This window comes from Micropterus salmoides, unplaced genomic scaffold, assembly GCF_014851395.1.
Source record: "Micropterus salmoides isolate LMB-PRFRI ecotype aquatic unplaced genomic scaffold, ASM1485139v1 Ms_hic_scaffold_1, whole genome shotgun sequence".
NCBI lineage: Eukaryota > Metazoa > Chordata > Actinopteri > Centrarchiformes > Centrarchidae > Micropterus > Micropterus salmoides.
This window is the reverse complement of record NW_024040040.1, coordinates 41,821,938-41,846,813: the sequence shown is the minus strand read 5'-3', so window position 1 is coordinate 41,846,813 and position 24,876 is coordinate 41,821,938. Positions and strand designations below refer to the sequence as shown.

At 40.9% G+C, this 24,876-nt stretch overlaps 1 protein-coding gene across 3 annotated transcripts in view; it reads right to left on the bottom strand.

Moving 5' to 3' along the window:
- Window positions 1-23,713, bottom strand: part of ctdspla (CTD (carboxy-terminal domain, RNA polymerase II, polypeptide A) small phosphatase-like a) — a 39,041-nt gene extending 15,328 nt beyond the window's left edge. The window contains exons 1-3 of one of the 3 annotated variants that reach the window (XM_038728682.1): window positions 23,074-23,713; window positions 2,936-3,102; window positions 1,642-1,674 (exon numbers count right to left, since the gene is read on the bottom strand). In XM_038728682.1, the coding sequence (XP_038584610.1) occupies window positions 1,642-1,674; window positions 2,936-3,102; window positions 23,074-23,149 (276 nt within the window). In that variant the 5' untranslated portion in view covers window positions 23,150-23,713. The remainder of the gene's footprint in view (window positions 1-1,641; window positions 1,675-2,935; window positions 3,103-23,073) is intronic. The other 2 variants (XM_038728697.1, XM_038728688.1) reach the window with 2 other exon arrangements.
- Between the last annotated feature and the right edge of the window lie 1,163 nt (window positions 23,714-24,876).

The window sequence follows — 24,876 nt, the reverse complement described above, 5'->3', positions numbered from 1 at the left end:
AAATGATGATGTAAATTCCAGTGTGTCAGCTTATTCACTGTGCGAGTGTTTCCTATAAGGTGTAACAAACTAGCTTGTGTTAATATAAGAAAGCAGCTTAAATGATAATAATATTTCTACTTTTTTAATACAATGATGATAAATCTAAGCGATGGGTGTGTTTCACTGGCTGTTTGTGTTTCATGGTTATTTTGGTGTTCAACATTAGAATAAATGAATTAATTAAAGATACGATAAGAGAAATTTTTTTTTTTGAATTTTGGGAAGTATATATGCAGAATAATAGGAATATGGAGTAACTAAATTGTGATACAGTATATATACATTAAAATTGGTGTTTCATCTTTTCACCTTTTTTCATTCCATTTATTAATAATTAACTTATTTATCAATGAATACTTCGTGTTCTATCATGTGACAACTGAGCACTCAACATCCGCTGATGAAGGCCATGAGATGCAGCTAAGTGTTTCAGAGGTAATCAAGTAATTGGGCCTTTAGTTAAGAATTTTTGTCAAACTACTATTTCCAAAATATAGTTATAGACATTATGGACATTATAACTGTTGTCAGTTAAAATTACCTTCTGTCTGATTAACTCCATAATCATAACTCCATTATAGTGTGTTATAAACCATTCATTAAGTGTCTATAAAATGCTTTTAATGATAAATAAGGAAGGTTAAAGTTAAGTGCTCCCATTTATTTGGATGCCTTTCTATGTCTTTATATATTTGTGATAATGTTTTTGGTTTTGTAATAAGAAAAAAGGATTTCTTTGGTGCTGTGGTTTTTGGTATTTTTGCAGTAAGACAAACAACCTAACAACGAGCTACAGATTTGTTTTGTTTGTCTACTTCCTGACGTCTCTCACTGATTAAACTGCTTAAACAGTGATGCAGATGTAACCTGTCCAGGTCAGCTCAAGTTATATAAGTCCTCGCCAGGGAAAATAAAGGAGCCGACCTCATCGCCACATGCGCTTCCTGCCATTGAAAGGAGGTGTCTGCTGGGTGGTGTAGTTTAAAGCTTGGCTGTGATGTGGGATGCTGTGAGTGTGAATATCCTAAATTACAGCAAACCACAGGCACCGCGGAGATTCCAAAATAGCTAAATGAATCGCTGTTTCAGCACAAACAAAGATAAATCCGCCTTACTGGTGAATGTCTGACGAAGTACAAATCATTGAAACAAGACCTTTTCTACTGGACTGACGGTAGTTCATTGACCACTGAGTGCATAATCACAATCTAATTGTTCTCCACACAGACAAATACCTAATTTAAGGATTTTAAGGGTGAGTCATCCATTTGTTGATCCAAACTGGAGAGTCAATAAATTTTATCTAATGTGAAAATCAATCATCTCATGACCTGTTCCAATGATTGGAAAAATAAGGGAGAAACAGACAAATGGACAAAGCCCCAAATAAAACATATGATAATAAATGGATTTGGATTACATTTTTGGAGGGTAAGCAGCACCAAGCAATGCGTGATTATCAGAAATGGACGGTGCAACATTTCATCTGAGAGCAAAGAAAAACCACCCTTGTGTCAACATCCACATGCAGCTAGAATGATGAAGCACAGCAAGCAGAGGGAGGAGGGATGAAGAAAAATGAGAGATAATAATACATACACTGGGGATGGGGATGACCTGGACCTGGTCACACTGGAGAACAGAGAGAGAGAGAAAGAGAAAGAGATTGACTAGAGACAGGGTGGAAGGAACTGAAAAACAGGAAAGCAAAAGAAGGAACAGAGAAAAATCTTTGCATGGGAAGAAATCGACATCGTCAATATTCTAATCAACAAATGCGTGGGGAGGAACGGGAGGGAGAGGGGCAGAGAAAAGGGAGGTATAGTAGAAAGTGAGAACAACTTGCTCAAAAACAAACAGAGCTGCCATAGTAACAAATACGGCTGGCCAGAAATCCAGCAACAGTACACTGCTGGGAGGGGCCGTGGCATGGACCCAGCTCAAAGATCAGCCCCGCACCATAACAAGGCTTTTTATGGCGAGGTTCGCTAGGTTCACTCCAATTAATGGGAACTCGCTTGTTGAGGAGGGGGTCTGGAGCGGGTCAGAGCTGACCACATGTATGGTGTCTGTAAAGGGCCACACATTCCTCCCCTGAATGAGAGAGATTCACAGGTAAACAGGAGTGGAAACGTGATATGATTTTGCTCCATTTATAGCTCCATGTACCTGCCTTGGCAGCAGAACACCGCGTTTGTGGAGGAGCTCCGGGGTTTTGGCACTTTTTCCACGGCCAGAACGGTCGCTTCACACAGCCTCACTACACTGGTTAAAGTGTGTGTGTGTGTTAGGAGAGGAGGGGGAGGGGGCGTGGGTGCCAGGCAATCCATCACACCGGACACAAACAAGGCCCACTTTATGGGGATTAAAGAAGCAGCAGTGTGTGTGTGCGTACATGTGTTGCCATGGGTATATGGTCAGACTTGCGTAAGCTTGTGCGAGCATGCGCCAGGAAGAGCGAGCGAACGAGCGAGTGTGTCTGTGTCTTTCGAGCTTCTCAGCGTGCTCTGTGTGTGTGTGTTATTTTGTGTGTGCGGTTGTGTGCGTAGGCAGATATCGAAGAATGCAAGATGGGAAGCGAGCCCGTATTTTCAAGCAGTGGATGGTAAACAACCTCTGGGTTCAACGGGTTTGAAGCAGCTGGAAAAATTTGTGGAGGGAGCTCAGCAAGGCTGCACAGCGCCTCAGCTCTCTGCAGGCAAAGGCAAACCCTAACAAGCCCTCTGTAACAAAACCAAACAAATGTTACTCGTTACAGGATCTCTCGAGTCAAAGTATGATTTTTGTCATACATTAACTAATTCCCACAAGGTTTTTCTTTGGTCATGTGGATGTAAATGGTATGTAATTTGGACTCTGGCCAAGTATGATGTGAGAGAAAAACAAGCTTCACCTTGGGAGGACTGCCATTCTCCTCGGTCGGCGGGGGCAGAGAAAGTGCCTTGTTGTTGGCGGGCGGTGGCTCCACGTGGTAGTCATTGTAGTTGCGGAAGCAGCAGAAGAAAGGGCTGAAAATGCTCCGGCTCCGGTGCTTCTTTAGGCTGCTGTTGGACTGGGAGACTGGAAGAGATAATGACAGAAAGAGCAAGAGATGTTAGGCTGCTTTGCATGTGCCGACCGGTGGCGGATGACGTAGTTCTATTATTCTTTTATAATTTGCTTCTGTTTATTCAATATTTATATATTTTTACACATGTTTATGTCAACTGTATGTTTGTCTAGGTGTAGCACCAAAGCAAATTCCTCATACGTGTAAAATACTACTTGTCAATAAAGCTCTTTCTGATTCTGATTTGTTGATTTCTCGTGGAAAGACTTTGTTATCTTTGGACAGAACCAGACTACCAACTCCTTTTTCCAGTCTTTGTGCTAAACTAAGTTAAATGTCTCACGTTGGCGGCTTCATATTTTTAATGGAGAGCTAAGAAAGCGGTATCCATATTCTTGTCTAACTCATCATTAGAAAATGTACTCAAGGTAACAAAAATACTCAAGTACTCAATGAAGAAAAAAAGCCTATTTGAGTGTCATATGTTATATATTTTAACCTATCCAAATAGTAGTGTTTTATGCAGTGCTGTAGTCTAGTGAGTAGGCCTATACTGTGATTTTTCCCTCCCAGCCTCATACTCCCCCGTCCCAGCGTGACGTCCCATAAGCACCACTACACTCACTAATACATACAGTATGCATGTACATGTAATAGAGAGCATTCTGAAGGACTGCTTAGGCTATGTGTTATCAACAACGCAAAGACTTTAACAGCCAATGACAGTTACAGGTGGGAAAGGGCGTCACTTTGTGTTCAAACGTGGTGGGGCCCTTTTAGGGCTCAGATTAGAGTTGTGCAAAACACTTAACATGTGAGATGTGACAATCCAGAATATTGGGGTCACAAGGTCATTACTAGAAGATAATTTTATAGTATTTAAAGATTTTTATCATTAAACATTTAATTTCCTGCATTCTGCAGACATTTTCTGCACCAATTTATGGTAGAAATGTCTAATGTTTAGTGTTAATTACCATCTAACTCAGCCAGTTAAGAGCTACATTTAGCCTTAGACGTTATATGAATCTGGTTTTATCATCTGGCAATTTTCAATGCACATTTCACAGTGCAAGTTGCAACTATTATTAACAATGATGGAAAGCTGAGGCTTTTCAGTAGCAGTAAAAACAATGAACATAGGCCTATGCGCAGTTCTACCACCAAAACTCATTCATTACAGAATATTAGCACTGAGGACACCAAAAGTGGTCCACATCCTCTCAAGCTCACTTATCTTCCAAAAACCATTGTCAAACATAGGTTATGTACTGTATCAGCTTAAATGCATGAGCAAGCATCCAGGAGCTTACGAAAACACTAAGAGTGTAGTTTGAGTTTGCTCGCGTTTCACATCTCCTTCAGTGATTCACATTAGTTTATTTTAAAGGTATACATACTGTATACATACTGTATACCGGTATGTGTACACAACTCCCCCGAAGTCCAGAAATATATTCTTTTAAACTTGCATGTGGGAAGCTTGAAGCTTATATGTTTTGTTTGTAAACACTTAATTTGTGACGTGACTACAAACTCTTAACTGTCAAATAAATGTACTGGAATAACATAATCTTAATAGAATATTTCTAAAATTTTGTGGAGTTGAAATGGTAATACTCAAGTAAAGTACAAATAGTTCAAGTTTGCACTTAAGTACATTAAGTCAATGCTTAATTAAATACCACCGTCATCTAAAAGAAAGAAGAAGTAAGCACAAGTGATGCTCAGAGTTTAAGACAGACCGTGTTTTGCGTGCACCATCGCATTATCACGACAAAAGGGGGCTGAGGATGTATGTTGTCAACATAGTGAGGCATCGGTTCATGCAACAGGGAGCACAGGGACAAAAATAGCCATCATCAGAGTGCCCTCTGGGAAGGTAGTCCAGTTAATTAACATCAAGAAAGAAGTAGAGAGCAAGACAGACAGATTCTTATCCTATGTGTGAGAGAAAGAGGCAGAATATATGATAATATAGTCTATGAGAAGCGGGAGAAAAAGAAAGCTGCTTCATATTAAAGAGACCCTGAATGTTAAGACTGAAAATCACTGTACACATACAGTATAGGTTCTATATTTTATATAGCTTAGATGCATAACCATGTCTATTATTTGACAATAAGATCTAGGCAAGAAGGGTTGATCCTTAACGGAGGACTGCAGAGCTCCAGCGAGAAAACAACATAGGCTACACATATCCTAGTTCCCTATACATCATTCCTCCTTCACTGTCTCTGAAGCTCATGCCCTACTTTCACACTGACAGAGGAAAACAAAAAGACTCCAATGGTCTGTAGGCCTCTAATGTTCTCTCAGGGATTATTTTTAATAACATAATTTTTACGTTGGTGAGAACGAGTGGATAAAAATAGACATTTTGGGCAGCTCCAGTACAAAGGCTAAAATCTGACAGTGCAATTATCCCAAGGTGTTCCTGAAGCAGAAATTTATGCCAGGTTAATTGCTTTGAAGATATTTTATAGGCATGGAAATCCCAAATCTGTTCAGGACTTTGAAGTGTCCACGGGCTGACTATAGCCAGAATCATCATTTCCATGCCTGGACGCAGCCATCACACTGTGCCCCTGTTTGCTGCCGTCTTGTTAACGTGTTCAAACAGCCGTGTGACACAGGCAGCCCGGTTAGCCATGCATGCTGTGGCTGTTTGCAGCCTGTTCCCCTTCTTAGAGTCTTCAGATTGACGCCTGGAAGTATCTTCGGATTGCTCCAACTGGATCTGACAGGCTGCGGGCAGTTCGTCGTCTTTGTTCTCTGCGTCTTTGTAGTCCAAAGCTGGCTGTGGCTCTTCCTCTTCCCAGATAGATGTTCCATAGAAGCAACACTTTGTTAAACAAACACAGCTATATGGCCAGAAGAAGAAGGCAACATGCTGTGTTTCTTTAACCTGTATGGTGATTGAAGGATATGTTCTGCCCTTGTAGACTTGATGCACTCACCGTAACACTGACTGAAAGTACACTGACTTGAAGTATATGCTATATCTCGCAATGTCTGCAGGCATAAGAGTGAACTTGAATGCTTACTGTTATATACAGTCAAAGCATTAATGGTTGAAGCATGATAGGAATTCATTTGATAAGAGAAGAGGGAAACTCCATAACTCCATTTGGATTGCGAGGTTGTGAAAAATCTTGCTCACTGCTCTTCATCCTCCTCCAGCAGGATGGTTGCATTTTGGAGCTGTGACAATTAGAACAAACAATCAGCTCCAATTCTGATAACCAATTTCAGATTCAGAAGTCATAATCAGAAATATTTCCCAGAGGGTAAATTGTTGTGTTACAGTGGCTCACTTTGCAAATCAAGGCAATAAAGAAATAATTATGAAAAGTTGGCAAGTAGAAAATCTAAAAAGAAATATACATAATTTAAAAACCTAATTAGGAGTGTGAAAATACGCGCAGTGTAAGACGAGCAGGAACAACTGCGACAGGCTGCATGCATGGTCAACACATGGGCACCTGTGTTTAAATGTATATATATGTTTATCGCCAGTTAAAAAGCAAAAATGTTCTGGGATCTTGGGCCCTGGGAAACTGTAACAGGCATTTTTTCACTATTTTCTGATGTTTTCTAGACTAAAAGATTAATCTTATTAATAATCTATAGATTCATCAACAATGAAAATAATCTTTTGCTGCAGCCCTAGTTGCTTTGCATTTTTAGTTTTCTAGGACTTTTTGACCTCTGCTGTGGAGAACCTTACTAACATTTACAGTTAAAGACTTAAAGCTTTTCATTAATGTATTAACAATTATAGATATCCTAACCTTCACTGTTGAAGAATCATGTGACACTAATGACTTACCAGTACTAACACTTAGAACTGCAGACTTATTGTTTATTAATGACTTACTGACACTTAAAACTGCAGACTTGATGTTTATAATTGCTTATTAATGACTTACTGACACTTACAAATGCAGACTTGATGTTTATTATTGCTTATTAATGACTTACTGACACTTAAATCTGCAAACAGGATGTTTATTATTGTTTATTAATGACTTACTAACACTCAAAACTGCAGACTTAATGTTTATTATTGTCTATTAATGACTAAATGACCAGAAACAATGTCAAATTGCTGTTGAAATTTTTAACAAACTTTGAACATACTGTAAGCTTCTGCTCACTTTCATTGCACTATGGGTGGCAACATAAATCTCAAGAGATTCAAGAGCCAAAACCTGGACTAATAAAACCAAAACTCTCTAGTAGAAAAAGAAGATCTTGTAATTTCGGTAATCGGACCATTTAACATTGTAAGTTTCCAGTTTGGAGGTCCTCCCTCACACTCCCTAAAGTTGGCTTCAAACGCTTTGATGTCATTCTTCACTCCTCCATTTTGAGACTGTCTACAGTTTCCCGCCCTGGTCTGCTGCCCCGAAGCGACCGTCCCGAAAAAGCAGGTGGGAGTGTGAGAGAGAGAGGGAGAGAAAGGAGAGGGAGCTTGGAGGGGGAGAGAAGGGCGTAGAATGGGTGGGGAGAGTTACTGTGGCGAGACAGCCTATACTTGGGTCTGAGTCTTACTCCACCCCCTCCTGCACCACCACCCTACACAAACAGAGCTTTCCTTTCTCCCTTTGACACAAACAACACTGCCGAGAGTCGACTGCTGCCGGAGACCGAGCAAACACACGTATGCAGCATATGTTCACATGTTTCGGCAAAGGGGGCACGTCTACAATGATCAAAAAGCAGTATACTTCACAGACTGAGCCAAATGAAGCACACAGAAACTTTTTCTTTCAATGTCCTTGATCAGGAATGTGACTGGAGTCAGCTTGACTCGCATAGTAATACCGCTTTCGTCAGCCCTGAGAATAACAGCAAAAGGTTAAAGAGCAACATTTGCTATTAATAACAAAGGAGACTTGACCTGAACAAACTGCAGCAGCACAACAAGCTAAATCAGCTAAATCAATCAAACGAGACACTGAAGCGCTCACTGTAAAGAATTAGCTGAGAGCCTGCGCTTCTGTTAATAAAGGATACGCCTCACTAAAATCTAGGTAAAGGATGGTGCATGCAAGTGGTTTTATCTAACAAAAGCTCCCTGGAGAGAGTGATATATTAGGCCAAAGCTGTAGCCTCCTCAGAGCAGGTGCACATTATTTACCCACTGAATACAATTCATTCGATCAGCATATTCCCTTGATGTGAGAGCCGTGAAAACGGCCCTTTAAGGCAGTGCCCGTGTCAATGCTCCTGCTGAACGTTAGGTAACAGTGATACTGTAGAAGGCTCTCTAGTCAATCACAGCCAGCCGGGCCCAGGCTCTCTGTCACATGTTCAGGCGCAACCACTAACAAGGCCGGAAGAGGGAAAAAACGCAGGAAATTCTCAGCATTCCTGACAGGAAGAGATAATCACCCCGTGACCCACAGCGTGGAATAATGCCAAGCTCTGAGAGGGAATATGATCCTCGGCTTAGCTCAAGACATTTGAGGTGGCCTCCTTTACTGTAGCATTAAAAACACACATAAAGTATGCAAGCAGTCAAATCACAACATGCCACATTTAAAATAGTAGGTTTAAGTTTAGCTGGTTTTCCCTTTACAGTGGATAATGTCTCAAAGGTTCACGTCAGGAGATTCATCTCTCTTGAGCCAAATGCTTCTGGGGGAAGCTGGGCAGATAATTAAAGGTTAATTAAGGTTTATTACAACTTGGCTCTTATTTTCATAGTTTTGGCCTTCATTTTGATTGGATTCATTGCAGTGTAGCCAGGTTTTCTAAAACAGAGGTTCTCAAACCTCGAGGCATGAACCTAATAACCTTTCCTACCATGCTGTGAGTTGGCTAAATCATGATATTATGAGGTACTTCTGCAGTTATTAACTTGAACTTCCTCATTGCTCCCAACAGGTTAGCAGGTACAAAACAAAATAATCAAATAAATACAAGATATAATTTTAATATACAAAAAAAAAAAAGATGTGGAACCCCTGACTGAAAACACTTTATTTGGTCCAAACAAGAGCACACCTGTAATAATCCTTTAGCAAGTATGTTAGCTAAACTATTACTGTATTCACAAATTCCACCATTTCCTCAATTTTATAATTTATTCAAATAGCTGGTGGCTAGTAAGACTCAATGTGTGAATTATACAACATTGGAGTTACTGGGAGTCACATATCTCCTCTTTTGGTAGAGGCTAGCAGGTCCTCCAGACCTCCCGCCACTGCAGCAAGCTAACACATCCCTCATCAGTCCTCTGAACATGCTAATCAAACTCTTGCTAAGACAGCAAAGAAAGTGGAAAATTTGGGATTGCCCTAATGTAATTTAATTGGAATTCTAATCCCTACACTACTAAAAGAGTAATCACATTGCTGTAATATATTATTAAGTAAATGCTTCACTGACCTTCACTTAATTCAATTAATATATTGGTATTGGTAGTGCCTGTGTCACAGCCCTTGAACTGCAATCCAGCAGCAGTTCGTTGACCAGCCAGGCAGGTAAAGTGTACAGTACCTGGGGGGCATGTAGGTAAATGTGAGAGCAGTCTGTGTGAAGGTGCGTTTTAAATAATTCAGATGGAAAACAGTCCGGTTTTAAATGCCGCAGCCGGGTACTTAGCATACACCAAAATAAAGCAGCCGGGAGCCAGAGGGATTTCCATGCTATCTCTGCTATACAAAGCTTCTGTATAAAAGAATAACCGTCATGACACTGTGATAACTTGACATTATGGCAAGGAGACACCAAACAGCCAAAATTACATCCTATAACCCTGCCATGGCCTCAGGCAGTGGGCATGATTTCACAGATTATATGCCTCCTCCCCTAACTGAGATTTTGAAGGTGGGGTATTTGCATTAAAAGTGGGACCAGCTGTCTAGGGCTTATATAACACCATGTGAGATAAAACACTTCTTTGTCTGCAGGCAAAATGAGGAACAGGACTCTACACACATACAAAGCAACAGGTACTCCACTGTCAGCCTGGAGCCTGGGATCTAATGTCTTGAGTTAACAACAGTTAGAGGCAGAGTGAGCACCTGAAGAAGCTGTTTCTGTCCCCGGCTATCACTAACAGCAACAGGCAGCAGCGAGGGGGAACTCCTTGTGCGTTGTGTCAGCAAAATAACACAGTGGAAGGAAACCTTGCAGGAATACACTATCTTTCCAAATGGGATGAAGCTAAGAAAGGAAAGACTTATTTTATTGTAAAATTCATTGATCTCTTTTCTACTTTCTATTTTTAATTATCGAGTAGACTTTGTCTGTTAGTATTATAATCAACTATTTGTTTAGTCTGTAAAATATTAGTTAGTGAGCTAGGGGGTGGTGATGGTGCAGTGGATAAGACTCATGCCTCTGGCGTGAGAAACCCAGGTTCAACTCCCCACTGTGACACATCCACCAATGTGTCCCTGAGCAAGGCACTTAACCCCTAGTTGCTCCAGATGCGTGCGACCTCTGACATATACACTGAACGATATTATAAATGCAACATTTTTGTTTTTCCCCCCTTCATCATGAGCTTAACTCAAAGATCTAAGACTTTCTCTATGTACACTAAAGGCCTATTTCTCTCAAATATTGTTCACAAATCCGTCAAAATCTGTGTTAGTGAGCACTACTCCTTTGCCGAGATAATCCATCCACCTCACAAGTGTGACATATCAAGATGCTGATCAGACAGCATGGGTATTGCACAGGTGTGACTTAGGCTGGCCACAATAAAAGGCCACTCCAAAATGTGCAGTTCCATCACACAGCACAATGGATGTCGCAAGTTTTGACGGAGCGTGCAGTTGGCATGCTGATTGCAGGAATGTCCACCAGAGCTGTTGCCCGTGAATTGAATGTTCACTTCTCTACCGTAAGCCATCTCCAAAGGCATTTCAGAGAATTTGTCAGTACATCCAACCGGCCTCACAACCACAGACCACGTGTAACCACACTAGCCCAGGATCTCCACATCCAACATCTTTACCTACAAGATCATCTGAGACCAGCCACCTGGACAGCTGCTGCAACAATCTGTTTGCATAACCAAAGAATTTCTGCACAAACTGTCAGGAACGTCTGAGGGAAGCTCATCTGCATGCTCGTTGTCCTCATCGGGGTCTCGACCTGACTGAAACTTCGCACAGCCATTGAGGAGGAGTGGACCAACATTCCACAGGCCACAATCAACAACTCTATGCAAAGGAGATGTGTTGCAATGCGTGAGGCAAATGGTGGTCACACCAGATACCGACTGGTTTCCAGACTGCCCTTCGAGTGGCCTTTTATTGTGGCCAGCCTAAGGCACACCTGTGCAATAACCATGCTGTCTGATCAGCATCTTGATTTGCCACACCTGTGAGGTGGATGGATTATCTCAGCAAAGGAGAAGTGCTCACTAACACAGATTTTGTCAGATTTGTGAACAATATTTGAGAGAAATGGGCCTTTTGTGTACTTAGAGAAAGTCTTAGATCTTTGAGTTCAGCTCATGATGAATGGGGGCAAAATCAAAAGTGTTGCGTTTATAATTTTGTTCAGTGTATATAGCAATTGTAAGTCGCTTTGGATAAAAGCGTCAGCTAAATTAATAAATGTAAATGTAGTTGGTGAACGTTCATATTTTCCATAGCATACATTTAGCAAATGCCTCTGTCTAAAGTGACTTCCATTTTTTTCATTCACATACATCACGGGCCAGTTTAGCCATTCAGTGCCTTGCACAAGTATTCATAACACATGTGGACAACAGGAGTCAAGGATTGAACCTCCAATCCTGCAACAAAGAGCTGACCCTTTACACCAACTGAGCTACAGTCACTCGTTGTGTTTCTTCTTAAAAATCCCAAAACGCTGAGTTCTACCCACACTCATCACAAACGGATTATTGATTGTTTCCACACAAGTGAAAATCCCACCAAGAGAGGCGATGATAATTACAACAGATCGGCTTCCAAAACAATATTTACACCAAAGAGCATCTGCAATGCACTTGAACACGTGTGTGCTTACTGTTACGGCCGCAGCTGGCTGCCTTAGAGTAGTTGTGTTCTGGAGTTCTCTGAACAGTATGCAAATCCCCGCTGCGAGCAGCTGTTGAGGATTGGTTCCCCTGGACCTGGAACCACCCACTTCCTGGTTGCTGTTTGCTGGCGTCTGATTGGTGTGGCCGAAGATCCAACCGAACCTGCCAACCAGGACTCACCAATCAACACCAGCTGGCCTACTAATAGTTTGTGTTTCTGCAGTTTGAGGCGACTGTGAGCCAGTGATCAGTTTGCCTTGTTGTTGGTTGTGTACCCTTGTGAATTTCTTGAGTGTTGAATTTACCTGTTTCTGTCGGTTGCCTGCTTAAGCGACTCCTGTCAGTTAGAAACCTTGTGAACCACAGAGTGTGAGTGGCACTCTTTAGGGTTGAACATTGTCTGTTTGGTTACCCTACATTCTTGTAAAGCATGTAGGTACTGACCTCCTTCTGTTCAGTGTTTTTTGAGTATAGAGCTGTCTTTGGACAATACCTCCTTTTGTTTCTGTTTTTTTTTGTCAGTACCTACATAGCCTCCTTTCGTTGTGTTTTTTCTGAGACAAATCACTTAATTAAACAATTGACTCAAACCTGAATTCAGTTGTCCTTACCACCTTCATCTATCCCAAATACCTTGTTACTGCCCTACCCTAACGAGCTGGGTTGTAACACTTACACACACACACACACACACACACACACACACAGCAAATGAACTGAGCCTGACAGTTCAGTCTGTGTGTGTTCACTGTGCCGAGGTTATGTGTGAGGCCATTAAGGCAATAATAGCACAGTATGATAAAATAAACCCCCATTAAGCATTCTTACTTCCTCGTACAGACAGTTGAGGCCGGAGTGAAAATTAAAGGCTGTGGAGGTACACCCGGTACTAGCAGATGGCTGACTGACCCTCAGCTGCCCTTCTGACTTTACTTCCCTACTTATCCAGAAGGATTTTTATATACATCTATGCTTGCATCCTACATGACCTTATGTAACTGACATTTACTCAATAATCCAGTTACATTAGAACAAGACACTGCTTGCTGAGATATAAACACATAAACCACTCGGTTGGCATCCATGTCACGTAAGTACTAATTCTCCCCGGTGCTACTGTGAATCCTGACACGGAGATGTGGGTGGGTCTGCCCCTGCTTTCCTGCCTCCGCTGTGTTGGCAGTGCCAGCCAGCCTGCAGCCCCAGGGGGGACGAGGGCTGCTGCTGCTGCTGCTGCTTCTCAAAATGAAGGAGATGACAAGCATGGGGGAATTAACCCACTGAGAGCTTAGGGAGAATTAATGAGGGAGATCTGACTATTCTGCCGGAGTTACGCAACCAGCAGCATCACAGCCCACGTTGTTTGGGGCTGCAGCAGTTCATTATTTATATATCTTTTTACATTCTCATCTACAACTGTGTGCTCAGTGCCAGAGGCTCAGTGACTGATGGGAAATCCTACTTGCCTGTCGGTTAGTTAAGACAACATTAGAAGAATTAATGTCAGATGAAATTAAAAGCCGTCTTCAGGCTTCTCTTGAACGTACACATGCTCGTACACTTGGTGACCCCAGAGATGCTGTCCATGCATCTGTAAAATTGATCCTGAGAGTAGATCCAGTGAGCAGTTAAGAGTGGAATTTAAAGGGATACAATTTATCATTGATCTACCATAAAATCTGGGAACTTGCAAGAGACAAATGGTCGTAAGCTCCGAAATCACTACATTTCCCACAATGCAACCAACATTTTCTTTTTTTTAAGCCCATAGACTGTATAAAAGACATGGACGTATACACCGTGACATCACTCATTGGTTTTGTGGACTACAGTTCTGAAGCTTCGAGTTTGGTATTTGCTGCAACCAGCGGCACCGGACGTGATGATATTTAAACGAGACGGTGGAACAGGCTGCCTTGGTTAACCAGGTGCGTCCGTAATTATGTTAACTGTGATTTTAACTGGGATGCTAATTTTTGTTAGCAAAAAACAGGCTTAAAACAAATCAAGTCAACTCCTAATCAGTTTTTTCTAATGGCGCAGGTTAAATTTACACAGAGCAGCATATACGAGTCGTCACTAGCCTGACTTGACAGGTCGCCATAGTAGCGACTTGTCAATCACAAGGTAGCCATGCCCTAAAGTATATCCTGCTTTATCATCTATTTCCCTCTAAAAGGGACCATTATTTACTAAATGAACATCATGCTGTATTGAAGAGGACTTGAAACTACCGACTGAGACCATAAACTCATTAGGCTCATGTTTACTGAGGTAATACATCAAGTTGGATGTAGGGTCATTTTGCTATTAAATCTAATGGAACCGGACTTCTTTTTGCAACTGGTGGAGTGGCCACCTGCTGGTCCAGGTTAAGCATTGGCCTCACCTTTCAGACCCGCAGGTTCCCATTTGATTAAGCCCTCCCTGGCTAGTAAACTCCTCACCCACAGTCTGTATCTCTGGCTTTTTGTTAAAAAGCTGGGAAACCCTGATGACATCACTATGATATCATCAGGGTTATTCTTTCAGACTCCTCCAGACAGACATTATCCAACTGTTTCACAAGCTGAGTAGTCTCTAAAACTATCTGCAATGTGTAAAATCGGTGGAATTTTCCTTTAAGTTCTCAAATATAAAAGCACGCAAGAACGCAGCATCAAATCGCATGTTTTTCAGCAAATCAGATTCATTAAAATGCCACTTGCTATGAATGGAAAGGAAGTAAACAAGTAGGTCATGTATTTGTGTGTGTGTTGGTGAGAGCATGTGCATGCCCTGCTTATGTATTGCTGCTACAGTTCCCCATGCCTCTGCTCCCTGAGAGGCGTTCATCTTACACGTTCATTTCCCCACACAGCATGTCCTACTTAGTGCCCCTTGAGATTCACAGTTAAACAGTATTCACCTTTACTTCTGGAGAGGCAGGGGAAAAAATGCCTCTTGGTGTCCTTTTACAGCCTCCATACCCGTGTAGATGCTTGTTGCTCATCTATTTAAAAATGTATTATGCTCTTCTGTCAAATATCTCACAAACTGGCACGCAGCATAATTCAGGAAGGGTGACAGAAAATCATTATGGACAAAACATGATCTCCCATTTTAGATATCATCAATTACTGGTGATGAATGCCAGCCCAAAGAGGGCAATATATGCAGAAAGGCCATCGCCTTGTCAGAGTTAGGCTTCAACCTGAGAGACACACAGATGCTATGCTTTCTCCTGCTCTCTCTTCTCAACACACACACACACACACCTCCACTCTTTCTTCTTTGACCCCTACCTTCCTCTGAGTGTATTGATCTGTTTTGACAGCGTCCGTTTGGCTGAATGGATGTTCAATTAATCCTAGCTTGTGGCCTGTTCTAGTCCATGCTCAACTGTCCTGCTAGGAACAGGCTTCAGAGCAGCAGCATCCAGGCTGTGGCCGTCTGGCAGGCGGTCCTTATGCTCCGCCGGGAATGTGGCTTTTGGAGCGTTAATAATGGTCTTCACTCTGTCACAGCCATCGAATGTGTCAAGATATACAGGAAAAGCAGAGTGATGTAATCCCACAACAGCACTGTGCATTTAAAATCGAAGCACGACAAGACAAGCATGCACCAGAAGATCCAGAGTGTCAGTCTGTGCTCAAATAGAAGTTTAAAGAATTGAAAGTCACAGAACTGCAGCAAATGAAGGTAAAAGTTGAAAATGGACAGTAGACTATATATAGCCACTTAGTGCTGATGGAGTTCTACTGTTATCTTGCACTAAAATATATATTTTCTCATTCCTGTCAATGTAAACTATTATTATTAACATTATTATAGTGTAATCACAACCGATCAGTGTTCAGGATGGCAGCCGACTGGGCAGAATATCATTTTCAATCATGATTTTATAAAGAATTTACTTGAAATCCTACTGTAATACTCTTTTCAAAGCCCACGGCGGACATTTTGAAGTAGTGTTTTTCTCCAAAACAAGCAACCACAGTGTATGAGCTACACTTGAGACAACATTTGGACATAAAACTTCCCCACAATGCCGTCAAACATACGGTCCAAAGCACACAGACATAAAAAGAGGCCCAGAAAACCCCAAGTCAAGCTGTGCAGCAGAACCAGCTCACAGTTACAAAATACCAGCTCACAAAATACTTCACTGAGAGCAGAGAAATGTTGAGTTTCTCATGCGGAATAGGCACACGTACATGCATTCCTTAATAGCAGCCAAACAAAAGACATTACATAAGAAGGGGAAGGTATAAATAGTTATCTTTATACAAACTTAAACAAACAAGTAACTAAATTTAAATATATGTACTGTAATCCAGTATAAAAACTAACCATTACTCAAACACACCAACCAGTCGTCAAAGCATTGAAACTCTTGGTATGAACAGGAACAGAAACAGGAACACATCCTCATGTGACTGTGAAGAACTATGTGTACTTGCTCTAGCAAAAACATGATCAAACTGAATGGTACAAATAAGAAGATAAATAGGAGAGAAAAAACATTTTTCTTTTAGAATTTAAAGTAACATTTATAGTAGTCCGTGGTGGAATGCACATTTATTCAATCTGTTATTACAAATGTTTATGCTACTTTAAAAAGGTATTTTATGCTATTTTATACTTCAACGTCACAACATTTCAGGAGTAAATATTGTACTTCTTTACTTAAAGAGCAAAGCTACTGTTATTCTATATTTTTCTTCTTCCACAAATCTCTTGAAAAGTCTCTCAGTACTGTCTACTGCCCACTGGTTGCTATAGAAAATGCCAATCTTAAAACAGTCACAGAAAGTCAAATGACAGACGCTTAAGTTTCTAGAAAATATTACTCAAACAGAAGTAAAAACTGCATTTGTTGTGGACTATGCTGAATGCTGATAACTGACCTTAGGTCAAGGCAAAGCTAAAATGGTGGCTTTTGAATAAACTGTGCTCAGGTCAAGGCCCACTGGGGACTTATGCTGGCAGCATATCAACAATACAGTCTGTGACAAGATTTATAAACAAGTAAAAGGATGTAGCTCTATTCTAAACTGGAAGCCAGCACTGGGAGTTCAGAGCAGAAGTGATGTGAACTCTTTCCTCTTTTTTTCCCAGTTAAAACTGCATTCTGAGTGAAGGTTTAAACTGTATTCAGAGTGAGCCAGTGTAGGAGTGAAGAAAGACTCAACCCACACCATTTTCCCCAGTGGCCTCTCGAGGACGGATTGCAGTGCGATTGCATCTCCTTCACTGTGTCTCTCAAATCCATAGATCTGCTTCCTAATTAGGGGCCACTTTGCTCATTTTTAACTTGAATCTTTATGTGAAAATCTCCCATAAATCTTCCTAATGCATTCTGTGTTACAAGAGATAACCCTCATTGGCTTTGGAAAAAAAACTCTGCCAGCCATTATAACACTTTATCAAATAAATTGACATTTTTATAATATGTTGTCAGGATCAAAGTCCACCACTGAGGAATTGCACAAAAGAGATGCAGAAGCTTACACAGCTGCTAATCAGCTAGCTTCCAGATGTCCCAATAGTTGTTATATTTTAAAATAGTTAGAATCTTTAAAATTGGATAGATGATCAGTTTGATCAGTTTCGTCAACATTTTTTTAAACTTTTGAATAAAGAAATATCAGTATTTGGGTGGAGTTTATGTGACGTGACTAAGGAGAAGGTTAGCTTAGGTTAGCTTAAACACTGAATGCAGGGGGGGGAAGCTAGCCTTGCTATGTTGGTAGTTTTTTTTTTACCTCTGTATGAATTAAACAAACAAGTTATTGTTATTTAGTGAGCTTTAGAGGTCGTTGTACATTTGGTTACCCTTGGACAGAACCAAGCTAACGTTAGTTTTTCCTGAAATAAGTGGCTCCTCCATTGCTAAAGGAAAACCTACACTCTTGCTTATTATGAACTAGCCTATAATATTCCATACATTCTCTAGAATTAAAAGAAAGTCTCTGGTTTTGAGACATAGATTCTGGGGGGAAGACTCCCCAATACATGGTTTGGTCAACATTGAGGCTATCATATCTGGAGCTCGGCAAGTATCCTGATCACACTGATCTGACCATGATTACTGACTTGGCTTTTCATCTACACATACATGTGGCTGTGGCATGCAGGATTAAAGAGTGATGACCCCGACTCCTGCGGTGGGATATGACACAGAAAAGTGAACAGACCTCCAACACTGAATCTCAGTCCAAACTAAATTGATAAGTTGGCAGCACTACTTCTTCTGACTGCATATGGTTATTGTTATGACTGGATATGAGTTGTGTAAATTTCCTCATCTAACTCTCAGTAAGAACACAAATAAAGGTATTTCCTAAAAAGTCAAATGATTTTTTTTGTTTTCTTTTAATTTTAAAAATTTGTAAAAACAATAGCTTTTCTAATATCACAATCAATATTATAGCTTTTTCTCTTGACAGTACTTGACAGAGCTATCACTCTTTCTTTACAAATGGAAATACTGGCACAAAATAGACATCAAAACGGAGATATGAACATAAACTAGGATTTTTAGGCATTGCTTCCAGAGTGAAACAAGAGACTTGATACATCAACATACACTGTAGAGAGCCACAAATGATGATTGACCGTTTATGAGCTCATGCATACTGTTATTCAGTGCTGGCAAGTCCATCGTCATTACTTACAATGCCAAATAAGCTCTGTGGAAAGCAATAACAACAACACCACCACGTTACTACAATAGTACATTAGTTTGCTACAACTGTAAAAACATTTTTTCTTGTTGTGGGACCAAATGAATGTAAAAGACACAATTAATACAATCCCCCAACGTCCACTTCGGGCATGTTCATCCACACACCAATCCTGCACATACAGTTAACAAGCTTATCAGTCAAGGAGCTTAGGCTTGGAAGAGAAACATTCAATTCTTCCCAATCAGCTGCCGAGTATGGTTTTGCACTAAAGTAATGAAGATGTGTCAAACACTCTAACACTTCCCTGGAGGTACAGATAATCAGCTTTTCTGAGCAGCATTGGCTGAAATAGGCTCATAAATCTGTAATAAGGACCTGCACTTGAGTCCAGCTCTCCTCTCTTTCTCTTAGTCAAAATGGTGCACTCAATATTGACTTCACACACATAGCCTTCTAATGATCTAATCTCAAGAGAGGTGGAAGGCATGGGAATGACATACTGTATCCTCAAATTATATCTGTGAAATCGACGCCACTTATGATGGAGTGAAAGACTGTAACCAGCCTCTACCCAACACTTGAGTCAAAAGTGCTGCACAGCAGAGTGGCAGGTTGTGCCAGGACCTCCAGGGCAGCCAAAACTCACAGTAGCTCCCCTCGCTAACTGCACACACCCCTGCAGGTGTGGTCCACACATCATAAACACTTTATTAATATACAGCAGCGTGTTCCAGGAATAACCTCAAAAGCCAAGTGTGCATGAAATTACAGGCCTTTCTCCAGATTAATATATAATTACAGCTGTAGTATTTTATTTCCTAATTTTTTTCTGGCAATGCAAAGATTGTCTAACCACCATGCCTTTGAGGGAATCCTGATATTTTAACATGCTTTGTATCCTCCTCTTCATAGCTCCTACTGAAATTATACTGTAAATCCATCACCACATGAGATATTCACATGTAGTAGGACAGACGGTGTACCTTGATCACAGGGTTGTTTCAAAGGTTAACAGGCTCTGTGGAAGACACAGTTCAGTGTCTAAACTGTCTTGTTGCGGGCTTGAGCTGCCATTAGAGTAATGACAGGGGAGAATGACATTTTGTCTGTTCAGGAGAGAGCATAATTACTCAGCCTCAGCCTCCTTTGTGTTTGTTGTCTTTCCCAAATATGTGATTTTAAAAACAGTTTTCCCCCTAAGGACCATGTACATTCTATACATAAAAATGAAGCAGCTTCATTGCTTAAAGGAATGGTCAGAAATTATTGAGAGACTGAACATAGTGTTGGTTTTGGTCTTTTCATTGTATTTTTTGATTATATTATTAAAATATTATTTTTGTACAGAAATTTGCATTTGCAGTAATATGTTACAGTCCAAATTTTGTCAGGATTACTCAAAAATGTAAATCAATATATATGTCACTGCTATTGACAACTGTCTGTTGAGAATGTGTGAAAGTGAACCACCATTTAATTCCGAAAGGTTTCCAAGTGAGAAAGATCATTAATATCATTATCACCGTTTAACTCAACACTTGTTAGTGTTTATGCGAAGCTGCAGGTTGGTTCCAAGTGTCATCACTCACCCTGCAGCAGTGAAGAGATAAACTCAGATTTCACCTAATCTGATTAAGGTAAACAGCTCGTCCATTGATACTTGCCATACTGTGTAGTTATTAGAGCAAAGCCTCACTGATTCGTCGAGTGAGACGGAAGCTGGCTGGCCCGTGACTCCCTGAGCGTTGTTAGTCCAGTCATTACATTTCATTGCATCAGATCTTTAAAAGTAAACGGCTGCCAAATGAAAAGCCTCATTTGGGGTCTAGAGAGAAGAAAAGCTGTTTTCACAGCCTCCTATGTCGGTTCCTGTGAAATGTCTGGCCTTAAATTAGTACAACATTGCTGTTTTATCAAAGAAAAACTACAGCGATACAACAAACAGTCTGAATGTGTTCACAAACATCCATTTGATAAAGCTCCCATCCAGCACTGGCTTCTTAGTGCAAAAAAATAGCCTTGTATATCCTCCGTAAGGATGACACGGCTGACTTTCAACCAAAACATGTGCTCTGTCTGAGGAGAGAAACCACCCACATTATGATTCCAACCCTTACCTCATTTAACATAATCCATAATGCATAAAGATATGATCTCCACCTGACCAAATGTCTAAAAAAAAACGCGTCTCTAATGAGTTACTACATCTTTGCTTGGAATGAAACTGATAGGACTCTGAAAATAGCCTGCCCGTGCTCTGAAATATTCAGCGTGTCTGTCTGTGTGTGTGCGTGTATAATCAGTTGTGGCTTCAGTGCAGCCGGAGCAGGTCAGAGAGTAACTGTCCCGGACAACAAGCGCTTATTTGTTGTCTGCTTTGACAAAGCCAGCAGTGAAGAGCAGGGACTCCATTCAGGAAGCTCTATGGTGATCCAGCAGCTGTTTGAGGAACCTCACTGTGTGCGTGTGTGTGTGTGTGTGTGTGTGTGTGTGTGTGTGCCCTCTCTGGTCAGCCACTGAACCTGGATTTTATTCTGACAGATTAACTGTCGGATACCACATGTCATCTGGGATTTACCTTTCAAGACAAGGAGGATGTTGCATACAAGTGTGGGAATTCTGTACAAGCAATTAAAAACGTGATAAAAAGTAAAAAAAACAAACTGTTTTATTTCCTGGATGATACTACTTCTTTTTGTTGTAGCACATTCAGAGATGAAGCCCAATGTTTGCTGTTAGTGACTGTTTTCATTGATTTGTTAATAATGGTTTTAATTATGAAGGCAGCGCCTCAAGATTCGAGTAAGCAGATGAGGAAAAACAAATATTGGAAACATGCCGTGGTACATAAATCATGATTGATCTTGGTCACAATGATCATGCAGGTCAGTCTTAAGAGTTCAAGCAAATAAGATGGATTAATGAAGTGAAAATAAATGTTATGTCAAAGCCTCCCTTCTGCTCTTGAATTATATTTGCGTCCAATTACTTATCAAAGCAAACAAGACTTCAATTCAGGCTCGGAGGTCAGTGAGTCAGAGTGGTTCCTGGATGTAAGTGGTGCTCAGCAGAGGGTGATACAGGAAGGTGACCTTTTCACCAACAGAGCACTGGGTGCAGCAGGAAGTCGTGGTCCCTCCGGCCTCCAGGCACCCTGTGGCTCAGTGGGATAGGTGTTGGTGGGGGAATGTCAGGGCCCTCAGCTCCAAACAACCCTCCTGCTGTGATCTCCCATGTACACCTGTGTACAATACGCCATGGCCTGATTGCTTCTTGTGTGTGGACTTCACACTATGCAATATGAGTGTCACTGGTCTGCACAAAGTGAAAGTTAATGAAAACTGAAAGGCTTCTGACTCATCAGGGGGATTTGTCATTGATGTCATCACCACATGGTGAAACGGTGGCGACTCTTGTACAAAACAGCAGAGAGAAAATGTGTTTTCGTTCAGCCTCTAGTAATCTCTACGGCAGCTGTTCGGGCTGTTGTTTTCAGGCACTTTTTAAACAGCTGGAAGTGGACATTTCTGACCATGTAAACATAGATATCGGTTATATGATGATCATTTTCTCATTATCATCAAGCACTGTAATAGGGAGCTGATGATGCTGATAAACAGCAAATTTTTTCTACTGTAGAGGCACAACCTTTCAACGTTGTCATTGCTTCCATGAGGTGGTTTTATTCTAGGATGGACAAAATGTGCAAAATGAACATGTGTCTCCAACTGGCTTTTGGGCAAATACACTGATGAAGGGACTTCCAAGTGCACAAGTGTATTTCTTAGTTAAACTTGAAAAATTGTGTTTTTTCTGCGGGTACAACAGTTGATTTGACCCCTGATCATTGTGGTGTTTGTTACTGGTAGTACAGCAGGCATTTTACAGTGCATACAGGGATGTCGCCAGTGCAAAGGGAAAAGCAGAGTACCCGCCCCCTGTAGTAAACCCAGCTCACTCCACGCAGATAAGAAAATATAAAAATTTTTAAGTCGCAAAATGTTATTTAAACATTTAAAATAAGTTCTAGTTTAAAAGACAATATAATGCTCCTGGAAATAAAGTTACAGCGCACTCCAAACATTATATTGACAGGCTGGCTGAGCTCTTAATGTTTCTATGCTTCAGCTGAACAATGGAGGTTTTCCTGTCGTTACACTCTCAGGCTTTGCCGTTGCAGCCCCACTATCCTCTCTGCACTGACGCAAATAATCTAAAATTCAGACATGTCGAAATGAAAACTGCGACCGTCTGTGTATGTGTGTGTGATATTTAGCAATTTCTGTGCGCCTTACCTTTATCTTGACTTGAAGAAATGCTCTCCTCCTCTTTCGGATTTGCAACCTGTGTTATTATGGACGTGTTGTCCATGGAAACGAGATGTTATGCACCTTCGGCTACACCGTTTTATTCCTTGGCAAACATTACCAAGCGTACTACTGTCCCCTGGCTGTGCACAGGCTAGAGCGTCCGCTGTGTGCAGCATTAAAATCCCATTATATTCGAAGCATGCAGTCCCATTCCCCGCAGCTCACAGACAAGAGACGAAATGTCACTGAGAAGAAGCGGCCACCGCGCGCCCTACATCTGAGGTGACAGTCCGATGTGCAGGAGACGGACAGGGGGTCAGTCCTGCATTGAAGTCGTGTGTGTCCGCTGTGGTTGTTGCAGGCAGCATAGCACCGCGCCTGCTGCTTGCTGTACGGTCCGGTTTCAATCCACGCACACTACAATATCAACTGCGTGATACGGTTACAGTGTTTACCCAGAGATGGCGACCGTCCTCCAGCCACGGGGCCATGCAGGCTCACTACAACAACACGCCTTCAACGTTTTCTGTTATCCTCCCCAGTCCAAGCTGAAAAACCCTCTTAGTCCGCCCACTGCTCTGTTTGCTGGTATTCACTCGTATCCTTAAAGCTGAGGGGACATTTCACACGCAGCTTAAAGGCTACAATAAGCTCAGGACAGATTTGCAGAAAGTCGTTTCACATTTGCTTGAGAATGTGTTAACAGATGCTCCCAGATAGAGAAGATTGGGTTGTAGAAATACTGAGGTCAAGAGTCCACCAGCCCCTCCCACCCTAAAATTAAAAAGCGTAAAATATTATTTTCTGTTCTATATAGCTAAACTATATTTTGGGTACACTGTTAGACATTTCTGTAATTTCTACAGTTATTAACCACATAACACCCAGTATAATTATATCCTCTTTCCAGTAAATAACTGTAATTTCCATTGCATGGGAATTTTAGGTGACGTCAGACACCATATACAGCGGTTTACTGTAATTAAAAAATCTGATGTATCAAATTTTAAAATTACAGTGAACCACTGTATATGGTTACAGTAACATCCTTGTTACTGTATTTTCCCTAACTGCCGTTTTGGCAATAGTTTTATCTTTCTATCTATCTCGTTATTGTCTGTGCACTCAAACTGGTAACTTAACGTTAACTTTGTCAAAGTGAACAGAGTTGATGTTTAATTTTACAGAAGACTCTTTGAGTTTTAAAATCAAATGTATTATGTCAAGAGCAATGTTTAGCTCACATCAATAGCTTAGCTTATAACTAACATAGGCCTATTATAAATATGCAGTACATCTTACAACTAACATAAAAGGCAATATGTTACATGTTCATGTTTTATTGTAGTGTGACCCCATAGAATATTAAACAAATTAAAATATCTCATTATTCTCTAGAAGAAAATTAGCGTTAAGTAGTTTTCCTTACATTAGTTGCAGTGGCACAGTTTCTGGGCAAAAGCCACAGAAAAATGACAAATTTTTGCAGTAAATACTAACTTTACATAAGAATGGAAAATATTTGTTGTTGTAAAAGAAATTTTCTCTTCCCTAAAGATTCTTTATGAGGATAAATCTAGGTGATGGAACCAAATGCACCGCAAAAACTGGAGTGAGTCCTAGGACAGGAGAAATGGTGAAGCGGAAGATGGCAGTCATCAACAACAGTGTCATATTTTGTCCACCAGCTAACAGAGTTTGAGTGGAAGAACTTCGATTAGGTGAGACACTTTTCTCAACAGCATATGTACACTATACACAGTACAGTTGCCTGTTTATTAGGGACAC